Source organism: Daktulosphaira vitifoliae, unplaced genomic scaffold, assembly GCF_025091365.1.
Source record: "Daktulosphaira vitifoliae isolate Bord-2020 unplaced genomic scaffold, ASM2509136v1 Scaffold_2, whole genome shotgun sequence".
NCBI classification, from domain to species: domain Eukaryota; kingdom Metazoa; phylum Arthropoda; class Insecta; order Hemiptera; family Phylloxeridae; genus Daktulosphaira; species Daktulosphaira vitifoliae.
Window position 1 is genome coordinate 123,244 of NW_026099573.1, and position 20,222 is coordinate 143,465.

The 20,222-nt window shown below is 30.6% G+C and overlaps 1 protein-coding gene across 1 annotated transcript; it reads right to left on the reverse strand.

Annotated features, from left to right (window-relative positions):
• Positions 1–2,265: 2,265 nt before the first annotated feature.
• On the reverse strand, positions 2,266–4,118 carry LOC126897340 (piggyBac transposable element-derived protein 4-like). The gene is made up of 3 exons (XM_050670872.1): positions 3,994–4,118; positions 3,725–3,902; positions 2,266–3,667 (listed from the first exon to the last, which is right to left on the reverse strand). The coding sequence occupies exons 1-3, from the start codon at positions 4,090–4,092 to the stop codon at positions 2,355–2,357; spliced, it is 1,590 nt and encodes a 529-aa protein (XP_050526829.1). The 5' UTR covers positions 4,093–4,118; the 3' UTR covers positions 2,266–2,354.
• Between the last annotated feature and the right edge of the window lie 16,104 nt (positions 4,119–20,222).

A 20,222-nucleotide genomic window follows, 5' to 3' on the forward strand; every position in this document is an offset into this window, starting at 1 on the left:
ACTTTTTCTCAGCTCTCACTGGACCGATTTCTTTTAACAATACGTCAAAAGATCACAAATTGTATCTAGTTGAAGACATTACCCTTAAAAATTTAAAAATTTTCCCTCGTTCCCCGCAAATGGGGGAAATATCCAAAAAAATTACAAATTTAAAAATCGACAAATTTTGTCATTTTTATTACTTTTTTTTCTTAAAACTTCCATAACTTTTTCAAAAATCAACAAATCAACATCATTTTTTTTTAAACTAAAACCTCAGATATTTTCCTTTCATTTGACATAATTTTTTTGAAAATTTAACACTTAACCTGCTCATGGGGGGGGGGATTTAAAATTGCAACTATTTTACAAAAACTAATTTTTTCAACTTAATTTTTGAAAATGTTCCGGAAATACTGCGTCCTTTAAACATATATCAAATTAAAGCTTATTTTATGTACTATAAAATGAAAAAAAAAAATTGGTCCCGACACTTTATCTTCTGCATGTAAACCGTTGCCGTAGTTAAAAAAACACTATTTTTGTGTTAAAATTTTCGATTTTTAATTTTCAACTTAAGAATGCTATAACTTTTCGAAAAATGTATGTATCAGCACAATTTTTTTTTCTAAATACATTATAAGTACATCTTCCATTTGACATACTTTTTATTAAAATTAGACAATTTCCCCTTATATAGGGGGGGTTCAAACTTTGAAACATTGTATAAAAAATAGAACTTTTTCAACTGAACTTTTGAAAATGTTCCGGAAATACTGCGTCCTTTAAACATATATCAAATTAAAGCTTTTTTTATGTACTATAAAATGAAAAAAAAAAATTTGTCCCGACACCTTATCTTCTATGTGCAAATGGCAGTCGAAATTATAAAAAAAATGTAATATTTGCGATAAAAATCACCTTTTATAACGATGTTTTTTGTACTTAAAACTGCCATAACTTTTTCAAATATTAACTAATCAAAATAATATTTCTTTATATTGAAACCTTAGGTAATTTTCTTTCATTTGATATCATTTTTTTTTGAAAATCTAACACTTATTCTGCTCACAGGGGGGATTTAAAATAGCAACTTTTTTACAAAAACTAACTTTTTCAACTTAATTTTTGAAAATGTTCCGGAAATACTGCGTCCTTTAAACATATATCAAATTAAAGCTTATTTTATGTACTATAAAATGAAAAAAAAAAATTTGTCCCGACACTTTATCTTCTGCATGTAAACGGTTGCCGTAGTTAAAAAAACACTATTTTTGTGTTAAAATTTTCGATTTTCGATTTTTAATTTTCAACTTAAGAATGCTATAACTTTTCGAAAAATGCGCATGGAAGATAGGTCTTCCATGCGCAAAAGGCTACCGTAATCAAAAATATGCTATTTTTTTTATTAAAATTCTGGGTTTTGTATTTTATTTTATTTTAAAATATCTTATTAGGGGAATAAACTGACTTTCATGAATATTATATAATATCATTGACATAGAATAAAGTTCATAAGACATATGAAATTAAACTTATTAAAATTTTTTTACTTTTTTAAAGTCGAAAAAGTAATTTTTAAATTTGAGTTAGCTTAACAAGTTGACTGCCTTACCGTTTTCTTTGAACTTATCAATCTCGCTTTGAGTATCATATTCGATACACAACCGCTTTTTGTTTACTGACTTCACTTTTTTATCTTGCCTTTCTAATCTGCCCCTGAGAATCAAACATGCTTCTCACATAAACTTGCCAATCTTATTTTGAGTATAATTTATTCACTCATTTTTTTTATGAAATAAATTCTAAGTATTAAAGTTAATTCACAAAACTATTATTATTTTTTAAACTAGACCCAATTTGCATTTCTTCCCATTTTATTCTCATTTTAAAATTGAAACATTTATTAACTATAAAATACTATAATAAAAGATGAAATAAACATTTTTTTGTTTAATTAATAAATCTTAAATATTTAATTAATGATAAAAATAATATATTAATATATCTGTTAAAATACATAACAAATAAAACAAATTTAACAAGTATAAAAACATTTATAGGAACTTCCTTTGGACAATTTATTTAACAATTTTAAAGAAGTAAAATTAAGTGTATACATAAATATTTGATTAGTGTACAATTGACTATCAACCAACTATTTCACAACCTACTGTTGACTGAAGAAATATTGCATACAAAAAAATTAATAACAAATATATAAAAATATACAAGTACATAACAATTAAAACAAATTTAATAAGTATAAAAACACTTGTAGGAACTTCCTTAGGCCAATTTGGTAAATTCAATAAAGTAAAATTAAGTATATACATAGACACTTGATTAGTGTATAATTGACTATAAACTTACTTTTACACAAATTTATGTTCACTGAAGAAACATTGCATACAAAAAAATTTACTGCAAATTTTACACTTTGTTGTTACTTGCCTGGTTATTTTTTGAGCATGAGTGCGTCCTCCTTGAAGCATCATTTCTTTATAGCAAACAAAACAACGTCCTCTTGATTTAACTTTTTCTAGTTCATGATATTGTGTATTTTGTACTGATTTAGACAAATTCATTTCATTTGTTTTTAATAAACTTTTAACCAGTATTTCTCTAAACACAGTAATATCCATTTTCTCTTGATGTATTTCTTCATATAATGATAATGCGTTGAGAACTGATGTGTTTAGAAGTAATTCAAAAATAATTTTTTTATACCACTTTAAAGTTCTACGAAGTGGGTTGTGGTATGAATTTCTAAGATCAGTGACATCCACTAACCCTTTACCTTTATTATAATCTATAATAACTTGAGGTTTTTTAACTTCTTTTCCTCGTTTATTTAAAATAGTAGCTTGAGCATCGGAGTGTTGAGTTGATATCATTAGTACATCACGCTTATCTTTCCATTTTAAAACAGTTATTCCTTTATTACATTGCTTTGCAAACACTTCTCCTTTTTTTAGTTTTTTGTTTACCACATCTTTTGGATTACATTTTCTGTTGGAACGAAGAGTACCAACCAAATTAGTAGATCTGTTCAAAAGTTCACTAGCCAAATCATAACTACTGTACCAATTATCTGTATACATTGTTCTGCCTAAATCAAGGTAATCTTCTGCCATTTCCATTACCACTTTTGTTGACACTCTCTGACCAGCCATAGCCTCCTTACCAGCATAAATTTTAAACCCAATAGTGTAGAAGTTATTAATGCATAGTTTAAATACTTTAATACCATATTTATGAGCTTTATTTTGTATATATTGCTTAAATGACAGACGACCAGTAAATGGAATTATTGACTCGTCAATACACATAGACTGCTTTGGGGTCCGTGCCATTTTAAACTTTGATAAAAGTAAATCAAGCAAATTATTTACTTTGTATAAACGGTCACCTGGAGGACAAAGAGCATTATTGCAGCAGTGAAATGTTCTCAAAAGAAGTTCAAATCTTTTTCTCTTCATAAATTGAGGTATATTGGATGTATAAATAATACTATTTGTTTTCCAGTATGAAGCTATGGAAGGTTGAGGACATAAACCCATCCACATAATAATTCCTAAGAATGTTTTCATTTCAGTATGAGTAACATTTTCCCATTTTTTAAGGCGTGAATGAGGACTAACTACAGATATTAATAACTCTGCAGCATATCTGTTTGTTTCTTCAACTAATAATTGAATAACTTCATCATCCAAAAATAATGAATAAAAATCAAAAGGAGTACCTTCAGATAAACTATCAATTATATCTGGATTAATACCAACTGGTTCATCCATTTGATTGAATATAAACTGAGGCTGTAATTCTTCATCAACATCCACCCAAATAGGCTCTGAATGTTGACCGTTACTTTGTTTTGCAGTTGACTGCACATTTTCAGAAATTGATGCAATATTACCATTCTATAAGTAAACAAATATTTCAATTAAATTATAAGAGAAATAATATACAGAAGATGGATTCAACAAAATCATAGTATATTAATTTTCTTACCTCCAACCCAAGATCTTCATTTTCCAAATCACTATCCGTGTCATAGCCAGACCAATCGGATAAATTTTCTAAAATATTATTTATGCTATTTTCATTCATATGTAATTAATATAGTAATTAATCATTCATATAGTAATTAAAAAAAAAACACTCAGTTCACGTAAACTGATAATACGAGGCACGTGTGTGAGTTGATCAATGTGGGGCCTGAGTATCAAATGTGATACTCATCTATTATCGATTGAATATTACCAAAATTCGATTTTATATCATGGAAGAAAAAAATGATGTACAAATATCATAATTTTATACACATAAATCATATGGGCAACTGACAACAACTTCTAAATTATATTTGGGCAACAATCGTTAGAACAGTGAGAATCGAATGTGATTCTCAAAGCGAGAATGGCAAGTTAACCTAAATGAGAGGGGCACTATACAAAACTACGCCGTGTATCATGTATGATACTCAAGGCAGTCAACTTATTAAATAGCCAATTTTATCATGCAACAAAAAGCAACGAACAGTTGCCAAATGGGTAACACCTTGATCTTTCACGCCTAGGGTACGAGGTTCAAAACTGTCTGTGGCTTTTAAAATTTTGCATTTTTTTTTTGAGTTAGAATAGAATTTTCAAATCATTTGATATTTATCTCATTTAGATTCAATAATTTCAATAAATATAAAGGATCTTATCACTATAGTCTCCCCTCGTGAGAAGAAATTGATATTCATGTTAATATTATTTTACTATGTGGTTCTTTTGCGGGCTACGATTTATTTTGCCAACCCTCACTAGACCTACTTTTTTCAACGATACGTCAAATGATTCATTTAAGTTTATGATATTTAAGTTAATGATTAGTTTAANTCAAATGATTCATTTAAGTTAATGATTAGTTTAAGTTATTACTCTTAAAAATCAAAAAAATATTCCTTATTCAGATAAAAAGTAGCTTAACCAGCTTTTTCCATACAAACAATTAAAATCATTAATTTTTAATATTCTTAAATTATTTATTGTCGAATTAAATTTGATATGATAAAAGTATTCAACTACAAAAGTAAATAATTTTACTTTATAATTTATTAATTTTTTAACTCTATTTGTGTGTGTGTGCTACTACCAGTCTATAATATGCCAAATTTTTTTGTAATATGTTGCTATATAAATCATAAATTTAAAAAAAAAAATGATTTACAACCAATTGTTTTTAATATTTTATGAATGTGAAAGCTATTAAATATTATTTTAAAAACGCTTCCCAAGTCTGGTCAGAATGTAGACTTTTTTTTTATTTTCAAAAACTTTATTATAGGTAAAATTATTTTACTAAAANCAAAAACTTTATTATAGGTTAAATTATTTTACTAAAATAATAATGAAAAATTAAAAAAAAATGTTTATGTTCATTTTTATTGTCTACTTAAAAAGGATATAAAAAAAAACAATTGATTAAAAGAAAAATTCTAACTAACAACAATTTTGATTGTAAAATTTTAAGTTCTATAACATTTTTTATTAATAAAAACTGCTAAATGAGTTTTAAATATGGGAAAAAAATATATTAAAACATAGACATTTTTTTATAGGTTCAATTTAATAAACACTAAATCTCTTAATAAATCTAGTTTAAAATTTTATGTTGGCTTATGTCATTTTACACACATAATAATACAAATTACAGTGGTGCAAATTTTAGAGGATGCTACAATTATGGTTTTATGAAATAGAAGATTCTAATAACTTTTTTTTTCTGTTTAAATTTTATGAAACAATGATAAAAATACAATAATCATACAATTATAAAGCAAATTAATAGTATGGATTATCAAAAGATTTCTCAATTCCCTAAACGTTGGACCACTGTAAAACAATACATATAAGATAACTAATTTAAACAATAATATATTATTTTTTTTTAGCAGCAGGATTGCCGCCGCCGCCATCAAATCAGATTAATGATGAATGAATAAAAATCAAAAATAATTTTAAAAAAAATATTTTTGCTAATTTATTTTAAAATAAAAAAAAATTTTTTGTTAATTTGCTTTTTTATGTCTTTCCTCGTTGTATTTAATCAAACTTCATAACCAGGTAACAAAAACATTTTACACATTTTTCTGACAATTGTCTTAATTAGACCAACACATTAAGACGATTAATGTGTTATTAATTCGTCGATCTAATAGAATATTGCAATTAATTAAAAAAAACTGCCTAATACGTTTGATAACGTATTGACGCACGTATCGGCCTCATCAACTTGCATTTATGACAATAATCGTAGACGAGTCCCGGTAATTTCATAACATATCCCGAAAGCCGACATTTTACATTAATTAGTTATCTAATTTTAACATAATAGAACTATTATATTAAGTTATTGAAATTTATTATATTTTATCGTTCAATACATATTAATTCATCAGCATAATATAAAAAGTCGTTAATAGTTTTTAATTTTTTCTACCACGATTTCATTTACAAACGTATGATACAATTTTTTTTTAAGACGTAGAACATTGCATTTTAACACGCTTATATTAGTTTCACCTATATGTATGTATGTATGTATGTATGTATGTATGTAACTGTTCAAACGCCACGCGTTATCGCATATTCCGTCGTCTAGACTAGACTGTTATACGCATTCACCCCTCCCCACGCCCCGCTCACCAAACGACGGCACACTATTCCTATAAAAATTTATTTTTAGTTATCGTACCCGTGCACGCGTGCTTGTCATCAATATTACATTTATATATATATATATAAACAAATTTTTATTTTGACTGACCAATACCGCCCGCGACTAATGCGCCTTACGTATATATATTTATATATTCCTACCACCGTTTATACCTCAGGTATAACGTTAGTCCGACCCGCCCGCCCACAAAATACGGTTATACCTAGTGCATGATACGTTTACGTACTTAAGTTGCATTATTTATATATATATATTCTAATTACTATTAAAATTTATATATTAACACGATTTATTCTAATAAAGAGATATAAAGTATTCATTCCGATTACGAGGGATGATTCCCGTATCGTCATTTTTCGTCACTACCTCAATGTTCCGAGAGTGGGTAATTTACGCGCCTGCTGCTTTCCTTGGATGTGGTAGCCGTTTCTCAGACTCCCTCTCCGGAATCGAACCCTCATTTCTCGTTACCCGTTACAACCATAACTATTATCATAACTTGAAACTAAAACGTAAAAAATAAATATAGTTTAAAAAAACTAAAAAAAAACACGCTTTTAAAGCACATCGAACTAAAAAGTTAAAAATAATTTTTAAAATAAGCTTAAAACAATAATGAACGAAAAATACTAGTATTATTGTGATAAAAGCGTCGGGCGCTCAATATACGAAAAATATGGCACAAAGCACCCACGCTTTTATTACAATAATACTAGTATTTTTCGTTCATTATTGTTTTAAGCTTATTTTAAAAATTATTTTTAACTTTTTAGTTCGATGTGCTTTAAAAGCGTGTTTTTTTTAGTTTTTTTAAACTATATTTTTTAACTTTCATACCGTCTTTATTAAAAAGTGGGAATTTAACAATATATAGATGATTATAACGAAATTACAGAAAAACTAAATGAGTCCCCGCCAAGTCAACGATTTTACGTGTAATAAAATAATTTTAATAAACATATAAACCAAGTACACAGTTCTATATATTTTATAAAGCATAAGTAAGAGGAATTCGAACACGCTAATAATTAGATGAATTTAAAAAAAAATGTGACCCCTTCAAAAATTTTGTCCAAATTACGCTCTAGAATAAAATCACTGTTAAAAGCATTATTTGTTAATGAAAAAATGCTTTAAGAAATTTTGTCAAATCTGTTAAACACTCAATGCCGTCCCACTTGTTAATTCTAATAAATTCATGAACATAATTTGTTCATAAATTTAAATAATGAATACCAGACTTCGGACTGTCTATTACAAATCATTTATAAATAATTGATGACTTATAGTAGGTGTGGTTACAATGAGTCCCTACAATTTTTTAACAACCTAAAAATGTGAATGACAATTAATATTTTAAAGAGTATTTGTTTAAAAAGAGTAAAAGCAAAATACTATTTATCTGTAAGAACGGTCTATCATGATGATTATATTAACTCTAATATTGTAATTATTTTCTTATTATTATTCGAAAATTGATATATTAATTCTTAATTACAATAGTTAACACTTGCATTACTCCGCAGAATACTACTGAATTTAATTAGTATGTACTATATAACCGATGAATTATAATATTAAATTATTTATTATATTACTACTTTAGGTATTATTTCTTTTTTGAGACCGTTTCATTAATCTTAAAGACATTCTTGTTTCATCTTTTCCTTCGTCACATAATATACAATAAAAATCATTATTGACGTAGTCGTCTAGTCTGTAGTTTTCAGTTATACANACGTCTAGTCTGTAGTTTCCAGTTATACAATTAATTTCTATCCACCAACAACATTTATTGCAAGACACCCATTCCATATATTTTCCTTTGTGTTTATTTTCATGCTTTGAACAATATAGACATATATTTGTCATGTCTCCTGAGTTTTCCAACAATAATTTTTTTAATTCAATCCTGTATGTATCTGGATTAAACTCGCTGTCAAAGTTCAACTCGTTCATTATAGTAATTGCATAATAGATTACAAATATTCCACAGTTNGTAATTGCATAATAAATTACAAATACTCCACAGTTATAATTATCAACTTGTCTTAGTATGTTTATGTCTTCATATTGAGTCCATGTAATAGTAGGAATGTGTCCACCATTATAAGTGCAATGATTATGCAATGCTTTATTTAGTTTTTGAAACCTTGAAGAATATATTCGAGCCTGATTACTATAATTGGGATCCAAATTTGGACAGTATGGATCTATGATGTAACATTTCCCTGAATTTTCAGGTATATTTTTGGTATTATAAATTGTTTTAAATTTTATAACAGCTATAATCCAATGACTTGGAGTGCTCTCATACCATGGCATAATGACTGTACTATTTTCAACAAAGTTATTCTTATTTGTTAATTCTTCATTCACTTCTGATTTACTTAAAATGTCAGACACTTGATTACAGTATAATATACTGAAATCCGACTGTTTTTTAGGGACTTTAATAGCCAAACAAATATCTATTATAAAGTTACTCAACCAGTTTCTTCCATTAAGACAAATAAAGTCCTCTATATCTAATGTTTGTAAGGTACATAAAGTATCAGGGATAATATGGTAATAAGTTCCAACTGTATAGTTCAGANGATAATATGGTAATAAGTTCCAACCGTATAGTTCAGATGTTTCACTCTACCTCCAAACAAATGACTTACTCTATTTTTGTGTTCAACCTTTCTATAATAATCCAAATTTTTTGATAATTTGTTACTATACAAATTATTTCTAATAATACTATTATCTGGAGTTTTATAACAACCTGGAGTTGGTATTGATTTGTTGGAACATTTTTCAACTTCCATATCACATTCTTTAAATGATATCTTACTTATATCATTTTTAATTGAATTAATTTGACTCTGATTTTTTTTAATATTTTCAATATCAACACAATCATTTATTNTTTTTGATTGTTGTGCGAGCCCACGTGGTAAAAGGAATTAAACTTAATAAGAAAAAGAAAACACTCACTTTTCAATAAAACTTTAGAATATATAATTTGATTGACACAATTAATAATACAATACACGTTATTTATTAATATTAATACAAATGAATAGAATAATAAAATAGAATGATATAGAATGAGTGTAACTAGCGCAAACTAAACCACGACTAACTGTAGGGTACCTACAGTGGGAGTCCTTTGCCCATGGTTGCCCTAAAACCCTTGGTCAGCACATTCTTGTGTTCGACGACTGTCGGACGACCATGTATTATATACTCTATACGATTATAAAATAATATTCAGGGGTTCTTAACAATATTTTCAATAATTTATTATAACGCTAATACTATATAATAATAAAAACGTGTGATAGAGATTATATTTATCGATTTTAACTGTTGGACATTGCAATATAAAAATGAGAAAGTTATCTCTATAAATTATGGATGTAGAAGAGATTGAAAGGAGTTCAGGAATATTTTGTATATAAATGTCTAACGGAAGTTGATTGCCAGCGGGAAGTTCTAGCTGTATTTCCCGTAGCTGAATAGTAACTTGTTAGGAGGCAAAACTGTGGTGTGAATTTTGCCATGGATAGCAGAGTTTATAATAGAAATAATATTTTGCGTTTCGTACGCATACTGATTTAGAAGGATTTCGAATAACGTTGATTGCTCTAACAACGCTGTTTTCGTGATTAGACTGTTGATAGTTTGAGAATTCTTTATGACTTGGTTATTAAGATATTGAATATTCTTTTCGATTTCGACTTGAGCTTCATTAATGTGCTTGGTCATGTTATTTATATCAGAGATTGTCGTTTGGAATAACTGCATTTTTTTCTAATATACTGGTGGCGGTCAATTTAGACTTTGCAAAATCTATTATTTTGCCAAAGATGAATTTAGTGTTTAACATGTGACTTCAATCAAAAATTGTTTTTGCTACCGTCTTTACTGAGCTGATCATGTTACGGCGGACCTGGTAGTTTTCTTTATGGATGTCTTGTCCGAGTGAGATATTTATAGCGTTTCGGTTTGATTCGATTTCGAAGAGATATGGAAGTGTAGCCTTATCAAAGTGATGACAAGCTTCTACAAATTCTAACACAATAACTTTGTCTTTTAGTTGTGTGCATAAACGTGTTGTTGTACTATAGAACTGCAAGAGAGTGTTGTATTTGGACGCATACTGTGATGTGTCCAAGAATGTCACTATTGTCCAGTCGCTGCTGTGTAGTTTGACATTAGATTTCTTTTCATAATACATTCCAATGTGAGGAGTTAGTATGTCTATTTGTGCTAGATTGTCCGGTGGGTGAATTAGAATTTCTGCATTGGTGTATGTACTAGAAATACAAAAAANCTTCTGAATTGGAGAGCGACTCCTTTTTTCATATAGAAATCTTGGGATACGCTATTGGCTAAATGCCAATAGTTGTTTTCTTTGAAGAGATCTCCGACAATTTCTTGAACATTCGATGTAGTAGATGTCGATTCCTCTCTGGCCTGTAAGAAGTTGGTGTAGGTTTGCTCGAGCTGTTGTTTTTCTGTCATGCTAGAGGTGGATGTCGACNATAATCCCTACATTGACCTGGTTAGGGTGGATTTCGAGAACCTCAAATGGACCTATCCAATTGGGTGTGAGTTTATTGTGAGCTGCTTTATTTTGTAAATAAACCATGTCACCTTCCTTAATTTCTAAAGAATGTGCGTTTTTGTCGTATTGACATTTAGCTTTGTTTTTATTAGCGATTAATCGATTGCGTGCGACTTCGCTTGTTTCTTGAAGTCTCCGTTTGAGTTCGAATTAATAATCAGAGAAATTGTACTGGTGTTCTGGAGGTTTCGACAACGAATTAGGAATGTGTATCTGTCTACCATAGACTAGTTCATAGGGTTGATAACCTGTAGACGAGTGAATACTGGAATTGTAGGCAAACATTGCGAATGGAATGTATTCGTCCNTTTTTGTCCAAAAAGATAGGGGCGGAATTGCTTAATACCCCATTTAATAGAACACAACTCTTTTTCGGTTGAATTATAATTTTGTTCGGCTCGATTCAGAGTTTTAGATGCGTACGCGATTGGTAAATCCTTGTCGATAGGACCTTGAGATAGAACACAACCTATTGCAACATTGCTTGCGTCACAAGTCAGGTTAAATGGTTGGCTAAAATCTGGATATTGAAGTAGAGGNAATACGGAGTAGTTGATGACTTTTTTATTTTCAACAACCTACATACTTCTGCGAAAACTTGATTTAGAAATTCTGTACCGCAATCTGTGACTATTTGCTGAGGTATACCATGTAAGCAAACAAATTGAGTCACAAAATGGTAGGCTACAGTGTTGGCCTCATGATTTCTTGTTGGTATGGCCCATGAAAATTTTGTCAGATCATCTTGTAGTGTGATGATAAAGACATTGTTACGACTTGATTTAGTAAGAGGACCAACGATATCTAGAAAAATTTTTTCAAACGCTCTTGATGATGTAGAAGTTATTACCATTGGTTCCTTGACTGATTTATTTGACACCTTGGTCAATTGACACGTAGGACAAGTCTTGATATACTCTTCTACTTGTTTTCTCATGCCTGTCCAACGGTATTCGATTCTGAGTTTATTAAGAGTCCGTTCTACTCCTTGATGACCTGAGAGAGGAGTATCGTGGAAATCTTTAATGAGTCTGAGTTTTTCCTCAAGTGTTAGGTGATCTTTACTAAACACTTTGATAGCAATATTGGATTCTCTAAAAATGAATCTTAACATAGATTTAACTTGATTCCAATTGAGTTGATCTAACCCGCATCCTATTTTTGGCATAGCGATTTTGGTTAGATTATTTTCTTGACAAAAGGTTTTTAGATTCGTTAGAGTCTTAAACAAGATTTCGTAACTAAGTTTCTCAAAATAGTTAGCTTTTGTAATAAGATATAGAATGTATTTCTCATTGTGGACTAAATGCGCAATTTCTGTCACATTTTTCCTTTGGTTTAGAAGTTCTTCTATTTGTCCAAATTTTCTTCTGAATTGGAGAGCGACTCCTTTTTTCATATAGAAATCTTGGGATACGCTATTGGCTAAATGCCAATCGTTGTTTTCTTTGAAGAGATCTCCGACAATTTCTTGAACATTCGATGTAGTAGATATCGATTCCTCTCTGGCCTGTAAGAAGTTGGTATAGGTTTGCTCGAGCTGTTGTTTTTCTGTCATGCTAGAGGTGGATGTCGACGAAGACGGTGTATTGGAGTGTTCAGAGTAATTTTCAGAGTCTAATAGTGAGTTAGCAGGATCCTGTGATGTAGAATGATTTTGTGATATAGAAATTTGTTCCTTTGACTGAGCCCGGGTTGTAACGTGTATACGGCTAAGCGCATCAGCGTTAGTATTATGGCAACCTGGCTTGTACTGAATTTCATATTCATATTCTTCTAATTTAAGTCTCCATCTCGTTAGCCTCGAGCCTGGGTCCTTTATATTGAATAACCATACAAGAGCTCGGTGGTCTGTTACCACATTGAACTTTTGTCCAAAAAGATAGGGGCGGAACTGCTTAATACCCCATATGATAGAACACAACTCTTTTTCGGTTGTATTATAATTTTGTTCGGCTCGATTCAGAGTTCTAGATGCGTACGCGATTGGTAAATCCTTGCCGATAGGACCTTGAGATAGAACACAACCTATTGCAACATTGCTTGCGTCACAAGTTAGGTTAAATGGTTGGCTAAAATCTGGATATTGAAGTAGAGGTTCTTGAGTTAGAACAGTTTTTAATTTTTCAAATGATTCTTGACATTGATCTGACCAGTGGAATGAGACTTCTTTCTTTAAAAGATTCGTGAGTGGCTTTGCGATTGTGCCATAGTTTGGTACAAAACGCCTGTAATAGCCTGAAAGACCAAGAAACGATTTTACCTCTTTGGCGTTTCTTGGAATTGGGAACTCTAGAACATATTTGATTTTGAGTGGATCTTTTCGCATAAATGAACACTTAGAAGGTTGTAGTTTTAGGTTGAAACTCTGAAGTCGATTGAATACATCCTTTATGATGCATAGACTATTATGTCATCCAAATAAACGAATGCTTTTAGACCGGTTAGCCCAATTAATACAGAGTTCATAAGACGTTGAAATGTAGTAGGTGCACCTTTGAGACCGGAAGGAACTCAAAGTTACCCTGATCTGTACTAAATGCAGTTTTTTCACGGTGATGTGGGTGCATTTCTACTTGATGATAGCCTTGCGCGAGATCCAGAGTTGAATAGTACGAGGATTTTCCTAATTGATCTAGAATGTCAGCTATATTAGGAATAGGATATGCATCGCCTGCAGAAACTTGATTTAATTTTCTGAAATCAACGCAGACACGATATTTCACAACACCATTACTGTCCGGTTTCTTTGGTACAACTAATAGTGGTGCATTCCATGGACTTTTGCTGGGAGCAACAATATTTTGTTCTTCTAGTTCTTTAATTTGTTTATTAATCTCCTGTTTGTGATGGAAAGGCAAACGGTATGGACGTTCATTGATGGGCTGTACGATTGAGGGCGTATTTATTTCATTATAAATCGCGTCCGTGCACGTCAGTCTGTCTCCATCTAAATGAAAAATGTCGGAGTACTCACGGCATATAGTGTAGACCGAAGCTTTTTCCTCAGGATTTAAGTGGTCAGTTTGAATAGAATTCTTAAGTAGCCTTAGTCGTTGGCTGCTCGCGGGAGGACTGTTATCAGAAATAGTATTAGAATTTGAATTTGCAATACAACATGACTTTGGTTCGGTCCATATGTCGAACGAAAGTTGAGACAAAGCGAGATCTGGTGATACTGAAATACTTCAGGATTTAGAAAATTTAATTTGATAAGGTTTAGATCACTACCTGTGTCTAAAAGAAGATGTAGAAGATTCGGAGTAGTTTGCTTACATAGAATTTGCACATGACCATTTTCTAACTTGGCGGTGCATTTGTAGATTCGTTTAATTGTATTGTGGCGGCTTGAAGTTTTCCAGCCGAACTTGCGCCTTTGTCCGGATGGTTTCTGTTTTCCCGTTTACGTCGATTTGTGTTTGCGTATCTTCTTTTGATACAATCTTCTAAAATGTGACCCTCGTTTTTACAATATCTGCAGATTTTTTCTGCGGAAGTAGAGTTTTGAACAATGGTTCTGTGTATTTTAGCATTATTTGTGTTATTAGTGGATGTAGAATTGTTATTACGACAGAATTTAGCAAAATGTCCCTTTTGACCACANTATTTTTTTATTTATTTATTTATTTACGGGTAGAGACCCAATTACATAAGTGAATAATTTAGTACATAGAGTTTAAATATAAAGTAACAGTACGGTTGGAAAAATAAATAACTACATACATAAATTAATATAAATAGATTAACAAAATCACAGATTATAAATATAAAAAATTATATAAGATAATAATTACAGAATAATAATGATAATAAAACAAATATAAAAATATGTAATAATAGATGTATCAGTTTTGATAAACGGTGCTCTCATTGGCCAGCCGCATCATGCGGTCTAACGGATTATTTCTGCCATAATTGGTAGTGTGCGCAGGAACAACGAAGGGAGCATGGTATCTAGTAGCACAGGAAGGAATTCTGAAATTGACTGTCGAGAGAAGTGAGGGAGCATCTATACGACCATCAATCAGTTTATGCAGAAACTCTATGTTAGCGTTAACTCGCCTGTCGGCCAGTGAAATGAGGCTAAGTTCCTGCATAACTAAGAAATAGTCATGGGGAGGATGATTTATTTTTAAGACAAAAGCTGCGCAAGATAAGAACCGTCTCTGAACACGTTCTAATTGACATGAGTCAGATACCGTATAAGGGTCCCATAGGACCGATGCATACTCTAAAAGTGAACGGACCAATGAGCAGTATAAAGTTTTTAATGAAGAAGATATATTGAACTCCTTTGATATGCGCATTACAAACCCAAGGGTTTTTAAGGCTTTGCAGCATATCNCGTTTGTTATTACGACAGAATTTAGTAAAATGTCCCTTTTGACCACATAAATGACAGCTTGTGCTGGAAGTAGAATTTTGTGATATAGAATATTGTGAATTAGAACTTTTTAGTGGTCTATCTTTCAAATATTGTTTTGCTCCTATATTTGAAAGTCTTATCCTTTCTTCTTCTTTGGCTGCTTGAATAGCTTTTTCAAGAGTTGTAGGATTCCGTGCTTTTATAAAGTCTTTCAAGTTTCCGAGTCCTTCCATAAACACTTGGATTACTTGGTTATTAATCGTTTGCTCTATCGCTTTGGCTACCTCTGGATGTTTGTCTGACGTCTCCTGTTCGATTATTTGATTTTGTAGCTTTTCAATTTTCATTGAATATGATAGTATGTCCTCATTTGGCAATTGCTTTGTAGCATATAGCTCCAAATAAAGGTGTGGGGTTGTTCTCTGAGGCTCTAAATTCGATTTCAAAGTATCTCTAAGATCATCCCATGATTCAAAGCTTTTGTATTTTGTGACCTGCCTTGCTTTACCAGACAGTCGAGTTTGAATTGCTCGTAGTAGCCGTGGAATGGCCACCGGTACTACACATTCTACTGCAAATTCACATTTTTCCAAAAAGATTTCCAATTGCTCCACATCTCTTCCATCGAAAGAATTANAATTTCCAATTGCTACACATCTCTTCCATCAAAATAATTAGGAAGCAACCTTATAGCGTCTTGCAACCCTATTTGCGTGTTTGAAGGAGGTGGATGATGTAGATTGGCGTTAAAAGAGTTAGAATTATTTTGAAAGTATTGTTCCATATATTGATCAATGAGCACTTTTACTTCACTCATTGGTATTTTCACCTCTTCTGCTTTCTTCATTCTATTGCTATTTGACTCGTTTGTTTTACTACCACAGGGCATATTGTCTTCTTCTGCCATTAAAGACAAATAGTCCTGATGGAGTAGCAAATTAGTAGGTGGGTAAACACTAGCTTTTATTTTTTCAGGTCCCCACTTGGTTTCTGAATCGTGCAAGGCGTTCGTTAGGCTTACCTTCGTGAGAGTTTGACTTGTACCTGCTGTTTTGACTTCTGGGGTGTAATTTGTCGCTAAATTGGATATACAAGTTGATGTGGACGTTGAAATGGACGCAGATGTAGAAATAGACATGGACGTAGAAGTAGACGCAGACATAGAAATAGACATGAACGTATTAGAATTGGTAGTCGATGTAGGAGTAATAGGATTATAGGAGGTGCATTTAATAGAAGTCTGAATAGAATTTGTTTGAGTGTTTGAACTTAATAATTCGTCTAATAAAGAATTGGAATGGTTTAGAAGGCTATCCGTACTACCTATAGCACGAATAGATTTATTCAAAATATCTTTACTATTATCTAAATCTCTCGGTACACTAGTACTACGTCGAGATACTTTTGACTTTGAACGAAGAGAACGAGTAGCTGGAAAAGGAATTAGGATGGATTTAGAATGAGTCGATGGTTTATAATAGCTATCACTTGAACAACTATTACTTGATTCACTCATTTATCATGCATGAGTTAGAGTCTCAAAAAAAAATTTTTTTTTTGTTTACAAAGCACTTTAAATAAGTTCTGCACTGTCTAGCAATGAGCGAGTAAGCGAGTGGTACAATTCTTATCATTTACTAGAGATAGTAAAAATTAAATTAAATTTTTTTTTTTTTGTTTTTAATTTGATTGACACAATTAATAATACAATATACGTTATTTATTAATATTAATACAAATGAATGGAATAATAAAATAGAATGACATAGAATGATATACAGGGTGGCCCACCACTCACTGACAATTTAAATAACTTTTGATCCAGTTAATATTTTTAGCTGATTTTTTTTTTAAACATTAGTTAGACGTTAGGTCTATAGCTATATCTCAATAATTAATTTTTTTACATTTTATTAAAAATATTAATTATTTTTAAATTTTAAATAAAATGTAAAAAAAAAATCTAAGATAGCTATTTTGTAGAGTAGAATTTAAGAAAAATTTTAGTAAAAAAATATCTTATTAATATTCAGTAGTAAATATTCTGTAGCGTTTTGAAGTTTGTGAAAATTTGAATTTTCATGTACTATTTTACGGTATTAAACATTGAAATACGTATTGAGAAAAGGACAGAAGAAAACGCTATCTTTTCATGATTACTGTGTATACATATGATGATAATGTGTATACATTACAAACTTGGCATTAATACCATGATAAGAAATTAGATAAGGCAATTATTACTTATCACTCTCATTCAAAAGTATATTGAAAAGATAGCGTTTTCTTCTGTCCTTTTCTCAATACGTATTTCAATGTTTATAACCGTAAAATAGTACATGAAAAATCAAATTTTTACAAACTTCAAAACGCTACAGAATATTTACTACTGAATATTAATAAGATATTTTTTTACTAAAATTTTTCTTAAATTCTACTCTACAAAATAGCTATCTTAGATTTTTTTTTTACATTTTATTTAAAATTTAAAAATAATTAATATTTTTAATAAAATGTAAAAAAATTAATTATTGAGATATAGCTATAGACCTAACGTATAACTATTATTTAAAAAAAATATCAACTAAAAATATTAACTGGATCAAAAGTTATTTAAGTTGTCAGTGAGTGGTGGGCCACCCTGTAGAATGAGTGTAACTAGCGCATACTGAACCACGACTAACTGTAGGGTACCTACAGTGGGAGTCCTTTGCCCATGGTTGCTCTAAAACCCTTGGTCAGCACATTCCTGTGTTCAACGACAGTCGGACGACCATGTATTATATACTCTACACGATTATAAAATAATATTCAGGGGTTCTTAACAATATTTTCAATCATTTATTATAACGCTATTATCTTTTAAATAAGTTTCAGTGGAAACAATTATTTAAATTTTTGAATTGAATTGATTAATTTCTGTTATATTGTTTACCTCATTTAACAATAATGTTTCATTTATAGTTTGTTTCTCTGTTTTAGGTGAATCATTATTCAACCTTTTTTTTTCTGCTGATTTGGATATTGCTTGAAAATAACCTATTGGCTTCAGATGCTTTTGTCGTTTTGGAGTTCTTCCCCATTTTTCTTCAGCATCTAAGTGAGCGTCATCAGCTTTACGCTTATGAGAAGTCTTATTTTGGATAAGTTCTTCATTAGTTTTACTTCTAAATTCGAGTTGCCTTTTAGCAGCACATTTTAATGACTTAGTAGCTCTCTTTTGCCTGATATTATGCATACATTGTTTGTACACATTCAATACATATCCTCTACAAGATTCTAAAAAACGTCCAGATTTCAATTTAGTCTGACTTTCTAATAAACTCTGTTTAACCGTTTTAAAATGAGATTCAACTGTTGCGTTGCTTTGACGAACTGTTATACCGTTATTTACTTTTATATTCATAACTGGTGTCCAAAGTGGAATGTATGGTATACACTTGCTAATAAACTCTTCTATGTAAGTTTCATCATAGTAAGAATTTTTTTTGTCTTGTTCATTGTACGTTACAAGTTTATCATGAACTTCGCTTTTAATTATCTGGAATCTACAGTATAGAAGTGACCTGCTAGTATTTGACATACACAATTCTTTATCAAGTATTTCTAAATGGTCAGTATCCTTTTCGCATAATTCCTCATCAACAACTTTACAGCTGCTTTCCATAATATTTATAGCGCTTATCACATCATTATTTAACGAAGGTGACATTAATATAAACACAAACATTTTAAACCATTTTTCAATGTCTTCAATAGTTTCAATATCAAAGAGTATACAAATCCAATTTATTATGCAATTTTTTGTGTTTTTAGTTTTATCAAGTTTTGGTCCTTGATAGTATTTATAAACGTGGCTTACAACAACTTTTGTGTAATGATTTATGCAAATATTAATAATAGTTACATTTAAATGATCTTTATTATTTTCATACAAAACTTTATAAGTCCAATTTAGGTAGTCAAATACCGAATTGAACCCGTTCCAGGCCATGGACAGTGAATGCATTTGTGCAAAACTAAAATCTGTTACCACATTGGGAAATATAGGCCATGCTAAATCACCCTTTATCACAAAACTCTTAAAAGCCATAAGCCATGGTGATATGGCGGTTATATCATGTGCTGAGCTAAGCATTTCTAATACTGGACAAGTAACCTTTGTTTTTAAAGGTAGTGGAACTCGAATAACCACAGCGTAGTATAAAGGTCTTTTGTTAGCTTCGTCTACTTTTCTAATTACCGAACCAGTTGCATCCATATAGGCGGTAAGTATATACGTAGGATAATTTTTTCTAATTTTTTTTATTATTTGTAGTTGCTCGTTGCTGTAGTAATGTGCGTATACCGGCAAACCTACGAGTTTTAAAAAGGCTTTATTATTAGGATCCTTATACCTACATATTAAATCATTTAGATCATTGTTTGCATAGTCTTCGGCACACAAAGCTTCAGACCTTATTTTGCGTATTACATCATTAGATTTTATTTTTGGAGATTACCACGATCAATTTTGAGGGTGACGAT